General features: G+C 62.3%; 1 protein-coding gene across 12 annotated transcripts in view; it reads right to left on the bottom strand.

The window, feature by feature from the left end:
* Positions 1-12005, bottom strand: part of DOK7 (docking protein 7) — a 39659-nt gene that overhangs the window by 11376 nt on the left and 16278 nt on the right. For 4 of the 12 annotated variants that reach the window (XM_035714154.2, XM_049108559.1, XM_035714153.2 and 1 more), the window contains 3 exons: positions 11088-11318; positions 9728-9834; positions 479-713 (listed from right to left, as the gene is read on the bottom strand). In XM_035714154.2, coding sequence (XP_035570047.2) covers positions 479-713; positions 9728-9834; positions 11088-11307 — 562 coding nt within the window. In that variant the 5' untranslated portion in view covers positions 11308-11318. Of the gene's footprint in view, positions 1-478; positions 714-9727; positions 9929-11087; positions 11319-12005 lie in introns of those variants that run through there. The other 8 variants (XM_049108565.1, XM_049108560.1, XM_035714155.2 and 5 more) reach the window with 7 other exon arrangements.

The raw sequence follows: 12005 nt of genomic DNA on the forward strand, positions 1-12005 counted from the left end.
CTGTCCTGCCCAGGGCTCTTGGAGAATGCGCCCCAGCCACAACCAGGGAGTGGGGGCAAGATGAGGGGAGCTCAGTGCAGCCTCACACCCACCACCAGTGAGACCCCACCCGCCACCCACCACCTGCCACCCACCAGGCAAGCGCACAAGGCAGCTTCCAGCCAAAACACAAACTCCACCTGGGTCCCGGCTGGCTCTGGCCCCAGCCCACAGTCCCAGCCTCGTGGGGCAAGACCCCACACCAGTCCAGCTCAGAAGGTCTCCGTGGGCCCCACTCGGGGTCTCTGGCCTCCTGGGGCCCCACCTGGTACAGCCAGAGTGTGTGGGTCCCAGGAGCTGTGACCCCGTGGAGGAAGGGCGAGGACGGCGTGTGCTGTCCCCTCGGGAGCCCGGCGGCCGATCCCTCCCCATGGGCAGCCTGGCTGACCCATCAGTGGCCCCCCGGCCCCTCCCCGGCAGGCCACACTCCCACACGCACCTGGGAGAACCGGCCGCAGCCCGAAGGGGCCCTTGGTCGGGGAGATGCCGCGGACAATGCAGTCGAACAGGAAGCTGATCTGCTCTCCCTCGGCCGAGGACAGGAAGAAGACTCCGGCCCCTGCAGAGGGAGGCCAGACCCCGTGTCGGCCCGGCCCCAGCATCCACGGGGCGGGACCGCTGCAGAATGGGCCCAGGGGCCACCAGATGGAGAACGCGGGAACCCGGAGCGAACCCTGCACACGCGGGGGTGGGGTGGCGTGAGTGTCCCCTGAACGCCCGGGAGGAGCCTGTGCCTGGCCTGGGGAAAACCCCACTCTGTCCTTCAGGCCCACACAACTTGTCGCAGCAGCGTGGGCACACGTCTGGCCATCGGGCCTGTGCGCACCAGCCCACCCAGGCAAGCTTGCTGTGCGCCAGGCCGGCTGGGAGGAGGCGTCCCACCCTGCTGGCCCTCGGTCCTCTCCGTGGGCCTCCACTGGCCAGGACGAGGAGCCGGGGTGCCTCAGGAGGACGCGGCCCCAGGAGGAGGCCGGGAGGGGGTTCCAGCTCTCTCACATGCCCAGGCTCATCAGAAGCAAGGAGCAGGTCCCCTAGCGTGAGGTTCGCCTGCCAGGAAGCAGCCAGGGGGGCCTGGGTCTCAGCAGGTGCCCCCCGACCCGGTCTCCTGGCTCGGGGCTGCTCCGAGGGCGAGTGTGTGTGTGAGGTGGGCCTGCCCCCCACAGGAGGTGGCCGCGGGCTGCAGCCAGTGATGCATAGTGCCCACCTCACAGACCCCCTTCCGGGACCTGTTTTCGGGTGGGAATCGTGCCCAGAGGCCCTGGGCCAGCAGAGGGCAGGCCTCGTGAGTCAGCACAGCCCGGGGGTGGAGGGGGGAGGCCTCCTGCTGGGCCGGAGCCCCGCCAGGGTGAATGAAATCCCGCACCACCGCCCAGTGAATGGGGACACCGGGCCACGTGGGGCTGCATGCTCGGCTGGCGTCACCACACAAGAATGCCTGCGAGCCCTGCCTCGTCCGTTGCCCAAAGAAAGGCACGCTGGCTCCCGAAGGGCAGGTCCCGGGGCGGCCCTGCAGGCAGAAGGGGCTGCAGGGGGAAGGCTTCCCAGTTACACCTCTGTCACCCGCCAAGGCCACAGTGGCTCTCCTGGGGTTCTCGGGGGGTGCAGCACCCTGCCCTCTGATCCACCCACTCAAGGCCCCCCGAGGGTGTCCGCACCTGCTTAGAGACCCCAGAGGGGGCCGAGAGGGACAGCAGCCCAGCCGGTGGGCCGCCCGGGCATACCCCAGAGCCTCCGCTGCACGGATGGGCTGGGAGCTGCTGCCCTGCGGTGGTGGTGGCGGTGGCGGTGGCGGTGGCGGTGGCGGAGGGCAGGGGAGGAGAGGGCCGCTCCCCGCCGCCCCGCCCCAGCAGCCGCGCCAGCTCGCACAAAGGGCCGGGCCTCTAATCCCGAGCTTACAGTCAGCTGGCAGCGGCCGCGGCACAACCAGTCCCCCGACTATAAAAAACCACATTACGAAGCAAGGGGAGCCGACAGCATTCCACCAGGCGTCTGCTGGGCGTCATGCTCCCCAAGACGCAGCCGGCAAGGCCTGGGAGCATGGCTGCCGCCCCCATGCAGATCCTGCGAGCTAACCACAGAGGTTCCCTGGGGACGGGTGGCCCGAGCCCCCACGTGAAGCCTCCAAGACACAGCTCGCTGACCACTGGCCGGCCCTCTGTGGGCTTCCCTCCTGCACCCCAGGCTTTGGGGACACTGGGAGCTCCCTAAGTGGGGGCAGCTCACCCAAGCTCTCCACCCAGGAGGCCACCACTGGTAATGTCACCTCAGCTGTCCAGACTCCACGCACCTAACATCACTATTCCCAGCCCCTGACCCCTGATGGTTCATTTGGTGCTGCTAGGAGGGAGCACCTCCTCTGAGATGTACCCTGTGATCCTTTACTCTGCATGTCCCTTAAGTGGATGCTGTCCTGGCTGCCAGGCCGGAGTCTTATAGGCAGACCACTTCTGAGGCATCCTGGCCCCAGTGCCTCAGCCAGGGCCGGGGGCCCGGGGGACCCAGGCACTCAGTGTGGTAGAAAGAGGGAAGCAGAGACAAGCGGGCCTTCCCCTAAGAGAGTGTTCTTTGAATCTGTTTGCTTGCCTGTTTGCAGGGCCGGAGGAACTAGAGCCTGGCCCACTTTGCCACAAGCTCACCTCCTTCCATCCTGGTCCATAAAGCCCCACCCTGGGGCAGGATCCGTGCCAGAGGCCATCCTCCAGGCCACCCACCCACACCACTGACTGAGTGACGCGTCCACCACATTCAGCAAGGACGAGCCATCCCCGCCCAAATCCCCGACCCACAGAACCATAAGCAGTGAAACAGCCGCCAAGTGCTGCGCGATCATGACATGGGGAGACAGGGATACAGAGGAGCGAAAGTCTGCTGAGCAGGAAGCCAGCGGCTGCTGGGGTGACAGCCACCTTTTGCTTAGGGTAGATGCTGTGGGTTCCCGGGAGCTGCAGGCAAAACTCATGGGCTTTATAAATGCAGTTAGTCCCTAGGACAGCATCTCCAGCACAAAGGCCGATGCACCCCACGGAAAGAGTCCCCAGCCCTGAGAAAGAAGCACTTTCCATCCACACGTTCCATGCACCCAGTTCCTTGGGTAGATTCCTGTTGCAAGTTAATCCTGGTAACCACCAGCGTCCTGAGCTCTGCCAATGCTCAGTGTCCCAGCTCCGTGGAGACTGAGACCGGATGGTGAAGTCCTAGTGGGGACCGAGCGCCTGCAAGCATCTGGAGAAGGTTCTAGAAAGCTCTGTCCAGGCAGCACCAACCTGGCTGGTGCTGGACTTTCACTCAGAATGCAACTGACCCGGGCCCCTGGGGTATCATTTTGCACAGGGCTTCCTAACGGAGCCAAACATCGACCAACTGGAACTTCATTACTCTCTGCCCTTAGTTTTCAAGAAAGGACCGACGTTCAAGGAAACAAGTTCATTCGAAATCAAGTTTTAAATTTCACCCGATCATCTCTCCCACCAGGAGGACTGACTGAAGACCAAACAGCAGGATGCAACAGGTGTCAGCGAGGACATGGGGAGAGAGGAGGGCCAGGACATGGGGAAACCAGAACTGAGTGGTTCTCAGGGTGCGCTGCTGGGGGGCCACCGAGGAAAACAGCACGGAGGGTCCCCTAGAACTCACAAGCAGAGTCACCCGACGACCCAGAGACTCCAGACCTGGGTGGGGGCGGACAGATACCATGTGACCCCACCTCTGTGAGGCCCGCAGAGGCGTCAGATCCTAAATACAGAAGGTAGGCAGTGGGGGTCAGGGGCCGGGGGTCAGGAGGGTTGTGTTTGCTGGGGACCGAGGGTGGGGACGGCTGCAGGACACTGAATGCGCTTCAGGCCTCTGAGCTGTACTCTCAACAACGAGTAAAAAGCAGATTCTCTGCCTCATATATTTTGCCACCGTAGACACAAACAAAGCACCCTCTCGCAGGCACCACCACACGAAGCAGCCTGCACTGCAGCCTTGCAGCCGCCACCCCTCCGTGCCCGGAACATGCCCCAATCTCTGTGACACCACCCCCTGTACACACACACACACGTGTGCACACACAAACACACGGTGGCTGGCATGCCGTCATGTCTGGACCGTCCCTTGAGGCCACACTGCCCATTCCCCAGGGGCAGGGGGACACGGAGCCTTCCCCTTGGGCCTTCCTGCCTGGGAGGAAACAGAGCAGAGCAAAGCCCCCTAAGGAGGAAGCCCGGGCGCTGCTGACAGCCGGTCCCATCCCCACTTCACCTGGTGCTGGGCTGGCCCTGGGCTGGCTGGCGGTGCAGTGGAACACGGAGTGCCAGATCCCAGAGAAGTCACCAGTGGCTCTGCGCCTCGCCTTCCCCATCTGCAAAATGGGGCTGGTGCCCGTACCTCATGGTTGGTGTGAAGACAGGGGAGCACAGAGAACTTCAAGCGTGGGACCCCTGCGGTTACTGCTCTCCACGCTCTCCCTGCCCAGCCTACGCTCTCCCACCATGTGACCTCCGTGTCCAGGTCGTCATCCTGGACACTCAGGGCACCCAGGACCAGCCTGGGAGGCCAGCCCCTAGTGAGTGACAAGGGATTGACGGATTCCAGGCTCACTCCCACCTCCAGAGTGGAAGATTCCCAGCAGAGGGGTGGAATGGACCCCAAACCACCTGAAATGTGACTAGTGGTCTAGACCCAGAGGGCAGACTTGATCTCCTTGTAGGAAACTGAAACCACCCCCATCAAATGACCCCAGTTCATAAATGTCCCTGAACATGCTGCCAAGTGGAGGGGAGCCCGGGCCTTTGCTGTTCCCCACCCCACCCAGGATGCCTCCCCGTGGGCAAAGCACTGGAGCAGGCCCGGCCCAGGGCAGGGGCTCCATCCTCCCGGGACCCTCACCCCAGCAAGCACTCTTCCTTCTCCCGCCCACCCTAGGCTGGTCCTCCCTCTCTCCCCATTTCAACCACCACCTAGTTAACATTCCTGCAATTCCCAGTGACCCCCCTCTCACACATGCTGCTGACTCAGCCTCAGGCCACATCCAGAGCTTTCTCACGGCTGCCTTCATGCCCCCCACCTCAATCCCCATGGGCATCTAGGGCCGAAGTCATCACCCTGAACACAGATCTGCTGGTGGCACTGTGCTGCTCAGGCTCCCTGCTACTCTGGGAAGACAGAGCATACTCTGGTCTGCATACTGGGCTTCCTCCTCCTGCAACCTCGCCTCTGCCACCACCTCCTAACGGGGTTCCTGCACACGCCATGCAGGTCACGCATCTGTGCTGGGGTCAGAGACCAGGGCTTCGGTCAGCTCTGTCAAGACCACCCAGCATTCAGACCACAAAGTCCAAAAGAGGCACCAGAGGACTTGTCAGAGGTGGATGATGCAAGTGTTTTAAAGGCGCAGCAAGAGGGGTACCTGGGGGGCTCAGTGGGTGAAGCATCTGCCTTCGGCTCACTTCTACGGCTTCCTGGATCCTGGGATGGAGGCCCACATCGGGCTCCCTGCTCAGTGAGGAGTCTGCTTCTCCCTCCCCTCTGACCTCCCCCTATTCATGTACACACAGTCACTCTCTCTTTCACTCAAAAAAATAAATAGATATAGATAGATACGCAGCAAGAGTTCCTCCTAGCTTATGGCGTCATCCTTTACTCACTTAAAAAAAGTCATTTAAAAAGGCCCACCATGGACAGCCTGATGGTTCAGCAGTTTAGCGCCACCTTACGCCCAGGGTGTGATCCTGGTGACCTGGGATCGAGTCCCGTTGGGCTCCCTGCATGAAGCCTGCTTCTCCCTCTGCCTGTGTCTCTGCCTCTCTCTCTCTCTCTCTCTGTCTCTCATGAATAAATAAAAATCTTTTTAAAAAAATGCCCACCAGGGATCCCTGGGTGGCGCAGCGGTTTAGCGCCTGCCTTTGGCCCAGGGCGCGATCCTGGAGACCCGGGATCGAATCCCACGTCAGGCTCCCGGTGCATGGAGCCTGCTTCTCCCTCTGCCTGTGTCTCTGACTCTCTCTCTCTCTCTCTGTGTGACTATCATAAATAAATAAAAAATAAAATAAAATTAAAAAAAAAAAATGCCCACCATGTCCCACGAGGCTGAAGTGATGGACTGCACCCAGAGGAACCGGGCACTAGTGGAGGAGGGGCCAGCACAGATGGCCGGCACATACAACGAAGGGGGTACATTTTTGACAGCCACTGTCCATGACACTCCTCTGCCACAGGCTTGGGGACCTTTCCACCACCTGCTGAATTCCTCAGCATGCCAGGACCCTGACCTCTTACAAATGCAACTAGCTCATGTAAACAGGGAAATGCCCTTGAAATGACCTTGACAGGAGGACCAGCCAATGCAAGGGACGGAGATCTTCTCTGGGCCCCGTCTTAGAAACTTCCATTCACCCTTAGGCCCAGCTTGCATGCCCCTCCCCAAAGCCTGCCCTCCCGGGGCTCTGGGCGGGGACTGCTTCTCCCATTCTCTGTTGGTGCCCCAAATCCCTAACCACACACAGTGGGCCACCACCGACCCAGAGACAGAGGATCAGGCCACGCTGGGAGACCCTGGACTCCCACCCAGCAAGCCTACTCCCATCTGACACTGAGCAGGCCATTGTCCACATGGAGGCCACAGAGAGAAATGCCTATCTGGGAGGGACCCAGATCTACCCCAGGCCCCCACATACCTGGCCAGGCCCTGAGAGGACTTCAGCCACACACAACCCTGGTCATACCCACCCTGATGCCACTCCCACACCTACCAGGGCCATGACCCCTCTGCTTTGCCCTCCCGGGTCCTAACCCCATCTCCACACCTTCTAGGCACCCTCTTTACACTCAGGGTGGGCAAAGGCAGCCAGGGATCATCTCCTGCTCTCAGGAGAGCTGTCTGTGGCCAAGAACCAAGGGTGTGTGGTTCTGAGGGGCACAGGGGTCAGGCTGGGACTGTGCCAGGGGAGGGAGGGGATGCTGATTCTTTATGCCCCAGACCTGCCAGGGCCTTCTGATGATCCCAGCCCAGCTCTCTGTCCTCCAGATGAAATGTGCCCAGGGCCACAGGCCCATCATGATCCAAATTCTAAAACCTTCACAGTCAAGGTGACCCACGTCATGGGCTAAATGGTGGTCCCCAAAGGATAGGTCACATCCCAAACCTGTAACTGTGACCTTATTTGAAACAATGGTCTTTAACCAAGTGAAATGAGATGAGGTGATCCTGGATTATCTGCGGGTCCTAAATCCCACAGAGTCGGAAGAGAAGTCACAGGGAGATGGTCTGTGATAGCAGAGGGCAGGCTGGAGTGGGCAGCCACAAGGCCAGGGCCATCTGGAGCCACCAGGGGCCAGAAAAGGCGGGAAGGGGCCTCCTTGGAGGAGCACAGCCCGGCCCACACCTTGATTGGGGATGCACTGGGAAGGAATTGTTTTTATTGTTCTGAGGCCTCAATTTGGGGGAATTTGCTACAGCAGCCCCAAGACCCTGACTCACGTGCCTGAGGGGATGCCCAGGGCCTGACCCCCCGGTGGTCCGACCACATGTGCAGGCGTGCACGGTCCCTCCACCCCAGCCCTGTATCATGTGGCAGAGCACCTCGCACCCCTCCCCGTGAGAGCCTAAAACCCAGCTTCTGCCGGCAGAGCCCTGGCAAACTTGTCCCTGGAGAACAGAGCCCAGCGGGACCCGCCGTGGGGCCACCCAGAGGATCTTCCACGGCGGCCTCTGGGGCGCACAGGGAGCAGCTGGGAGACTGAATCCCAGGGCGCCTGCACCCCTGGGCCCGGCCGGCCCAGCTAGCACGGGAGCAGCACCCAGCCGGCCCCACAAGGGCTCCCTGGGGCTGCCGGGCCTCCCGGAGCCACGGCCCGATGGCCGCAGCGTCTGCAGGAAGGAAGGAGCCCACCCACGCCGGCTCGGGATCATGAACTCCGAGGTCCTCTTACGTTACAACCGGCAAATATAAGGTGTCTCCGAGGAAACGGGTCCTCCTGACTGGCCTCCCTCAGGGCACAGCCGGTGCCACCCCCAGGAGGTCTGCACCCGTCTTCAGGTGGCCGCAAACAGTGCTCCCCCTGCCCGGGCCCCCACAGTGGGGGGATCTGGGGGGGGAGGGCTGCCCCAGACCCAGTGCACCGTGGCCCAGCTCCGACTGTGCACATGGCTGGGTGCCCTGCCCCCTCCACTGTTCTGGACCGCAGACTGCTGCCACCTTGAATGTTCCAGAACAAGGTGCCCCAAGGCCACATCCCGCGGGGTGGGCGGAGGGGGAACTCCAGCTGGTGCCTCACCCACCCCTCCACCTAGCCCAGAGCAAGCACCCCAGCAGCTGTGCTTAGGCTCCCACTCGAACACCCCGGGGCCTGGCTGTGCCCCCCCAAGGCTCCGGGGCTCCCACCCCACAAGCCCGCTGCACCCCACCCCATCTGCCTGCCTTTGCTTCTTCAAACACCCTCCCCCAAGCCCAAGCCGAGGACCCAGCCCATCAAAATTCAGCCGGCTCCAGAGGTCTTGCTGCCTTGAGCAGGAATTCAAACCTCACTGCTCACTCTTTGCATCTTCATAGCTAATGACTTATGTCCTCGGAGGCAGGGCCCTGGGCTGCCCCCCAAGGCTGACCGGCTGGCACCCTGCCCATCCTTGGCAGAACAAGGGGCCAAGCCAGCCAGCACGAGCATGTGCTCAAGCGCAGAGAGACCCAGTCAGGGCCAAGGTCCCAGAGCCCTGTCGGCGCCCTCCCAAACCTGGCCGCCTCGAGCACGTGCCAGACTCTGTGATAAGCCCCTGCCACCGTCCTCTTCCCGGGAGACTGTCGGTCAGGGGATCAACGACCTTACGTGGAGGGGGCCATGACCCCCATCTGGTGAGGGTCCCAGGCTGAACTGAGATGGGGGTTCACGGCTCCCACTCAGGTCACCCTGGCCATGGGACAGGTCATCGGGAGGCCACTGGACCTCACTGCCAGCCCTGGGCAGCAGCAGAGATGGGCACGGGCCCTTCTGGGGAAAGAACAGAGGGTTCGTGCCCTTAAGCTGCCACAGGCCCAGACGTGTGCACACCCCCATGCCTGGAGAGCAGTGGGCAGGGGCGCTGGCACACCCCTGTTCCCGCAGTGGCCTGAGCTCTGCGTTCCAGGGACGGGCCGTGCCTCTGCTGCCCTGCTCCCCCTGGGGCTCAGCTCGCCAGCACCCTTCCTCCCCTGCACGCCTCACCTGGGCGTCCCCACGGCCCTCAGACCCCCCTCCCAGAGCCTGGGGGGCCCAGCACTCAGCCTTCATCTGCAGCCTCGGGGCAGCTCCCCGCCTGTCCTGAGGCTGGTGTGGGAGCTCAAGGACCCCACAAGCTGGTGCACTCATGAGGGATCCTTGGTCTATGCACATTGCACATCCTTTCCCCTTTTTTCCTTTCTCATTAAATCCTACCATTAGTGGCTCTGAGGCTCTGTGATCAGACACAAGACCCTGCATGGGGTCAGGCAGGCCTCGCTCCGGGGGTCCGGGCACCCCACGTGTGGGCTGCGTGCTCCTCCTCCCACCCTTGGAGGCCAGGGCCAGACAGAGGCAGCCGGAGGTCTGGGCTCAGCTGAGCGTGGGGTCTTGGGAGACACAACCCTTCCCCGCCACGCTCCCCAGATGCCCGAGAAGCTCCAAGGTGTGGGTCTGGGGGGAAGCCAAGCCCAGGAGCAGCCTGAGGTCCGGGGCACCCATGGCCCCACATACTTACAGTACCCACACCTGGTCCCGCCTTCAAAGATGAATCCATTGGGCACAGCCCCATAGCGCCGGAGGTCGGACAGCTTCCACTGCCCCATGACAGCTGGAGGGATGTCCCTGGCCACGACAAGGACATCGTTGCAGAGGTGAAGCGTGGCAGGGCCGCTTTCCAGTTTGGTGCCAGGCGCCACTGTCACGTGGAACCTGTGCACTGAGGGCAGGGGTGGGGTGAGAGGGCATCACCAGGAGCAGAGGCCCCAGGGGTAGGAGGCAGCTCCCAGGGGTCCGCCCCCAACACAGGGCTGTCCTGCCCCCCTGGCCGGCACCTGCTAGCCCCTGGAGGCTGCATCCAGCTCTCCCACGAACTGGACACTGCTCTGCTTCAGAGGCAGGCAAGTGCCCAAAGGGGCCGCCGTGGCCACCCTCCCTGTCCTAGCCAGCCGGGCCTGGCTTCAGGGCGCCCCCGGAAGCCCCCACTTCAGGCAGCAAACACTCAGAGGTCGAGGTCAATGATATTGTAATGATTATTTTCAACAAATAAAAATTAATGCAAAAGTCCATGATGAGCGAGGTATCAAATGTTTAAATAAAAACAAAGCTGGTCAGGGTTGCTGGGGTTGGGTCTGGAAAGGAAGGGGAGGGCAGGGCAGGCTCAGAGCCTGTTTTTACCCTAAGTTTCAGTATTTTGCTCATCACAGGCTTTGGGCATTGATCCTGAGGTTTTTAAAGTGGGTTGAAATGTCATTGATCTTGATGGGTGTGTTTTTTGGCATCTGATGCAAGGGCCACACCCCCTCACTCAGGTCCAGGCCCTCCTCCTCCCCAGCTCACCCAGGGTCACCCCACCCCTATGCCTGCGCCCGGCCACCCTGCAGGGCTGAGTGTTCTGTCCTCCAGAACAAACCTCCCCTGGTAGCACCAGCCCCCCTGGCCTTCCTGGCTCAGGCACAGAACCCATCCCACCCCTGGTGGGATGAAGACTCTTGGCATTGCTCCCCACTGGAGCCCCAGCTTGGGACTCGGGTGGACAGGGTACTGAGCAAAGGACAGCATTTAGGACAGTCACTCTGCTCAGACAAACCCGCTCGGGGTAATGGCTCTGGTTCCAACTAAAACGTTGGAGCCAGGGAGCTTGGAAAGCCCTGCGGCCCTGACTGCTCCCCGTGCCCCTCCAGGGCCCAAATGTCTCCAGGCAGCGCCCTGCCCTCGAGGACCACACCCTGATTGTAGAGCACAGCAGGAGAGGCATCCCTATTGCATCGTGCCCTGGAGTCACGTCAAGGTTCCCACAGCCTGGGGGGTGAGGGTCCTGCGGGACGCTTGAGGTCGCGGCCTGTAGCGCTGGAGTCCCGTGCCCTGGCCTCACTCACCCTCGCCGAGCGCGTAGCGGATCCGGGCATCCCAGGCGCACATGGCCTCACGGCTATCGAAGCCCAGCATGACAGCCTGGGACAGGCAGATGATGGCCAGCGTGTGGGCCAGGCCTTCGTAGGGCAGGCCGGGCTCCAGGCCACAGATGTCCTCCAGCGTCAGGCTGCTGCGCTCCCTGAGGCCCTTGGCTCGCTCCGACTTGTCCTTGTAGGCCAGCATCAGCAGGCAGTCTGCGGGCGACACCGGGCGAGACACAGTAGAGGCCGTCAGGGACACCAGGCCAGCACAGACGCTGCCCTCAAGCCCACAGCATCCTCTGCAGAGGCCACAGCAGCCCACAGCCCGGGTTTTAGCTGTGACCCCAAGCAGGCCACCGGGCCACTCTGAGGCCATGTCTCATCCCGTGCAAAGGGAATCGCCCCCCCCCCCACACCCCGCTCAGGGCACGGGCCATGTGGGCAGAAGTAGGCCTGCAACACTTCGCAGCTGGACCTGCCCACCTGACTCTGCCCCACGCGGGGTCCCGTCCCCCACCCGTGCATTCGCCCTGCCCCAGGCTCTCCGGCCCACGTGGGCCACTCTTGAGGGGCTGTGGGGCCCACAGAAGTGGTGGTGGGTGGCCTGTGGGGATGGGCACAAAGCCGGCCACGCGCTAGGACCCCTTCCTGCCACATCCAGACCCCACTCGCCTCTTGATTTCTCCTTCCCCAGAGAGCGACCAGGACTCTAGCCCTGGGGGCGAGCCACTGAGCCTTGGGTCCCATTGTCACCACCAAGCTGAGCCACTCCAAGATGCAGGCCTCTCTTGCCTCACTGCAGGTGATGCCTCTGTCCTGGATGCAGTCACTGTCCCCGTTATCCCCACGGGACAATGAGCCAGAGCCCGCAGCCACACTCAGCCCTGGACGCAGCCCCAG

The sequence above is a fragment of the Canis lupus genome, chromosome 3 (assembly GCF_003254725.2).
Source record: "Canis lupus dingo isolate Sandy chromosome 3, ASM325472v2, whole genome shotgun sequence".
NCBI classification, from domain to species: domain Eukaryota; kingdom Metazoa; phylum Chordata; class Mammalia; order Carnivora; family Canidae; genus Canis; species Canis lupus.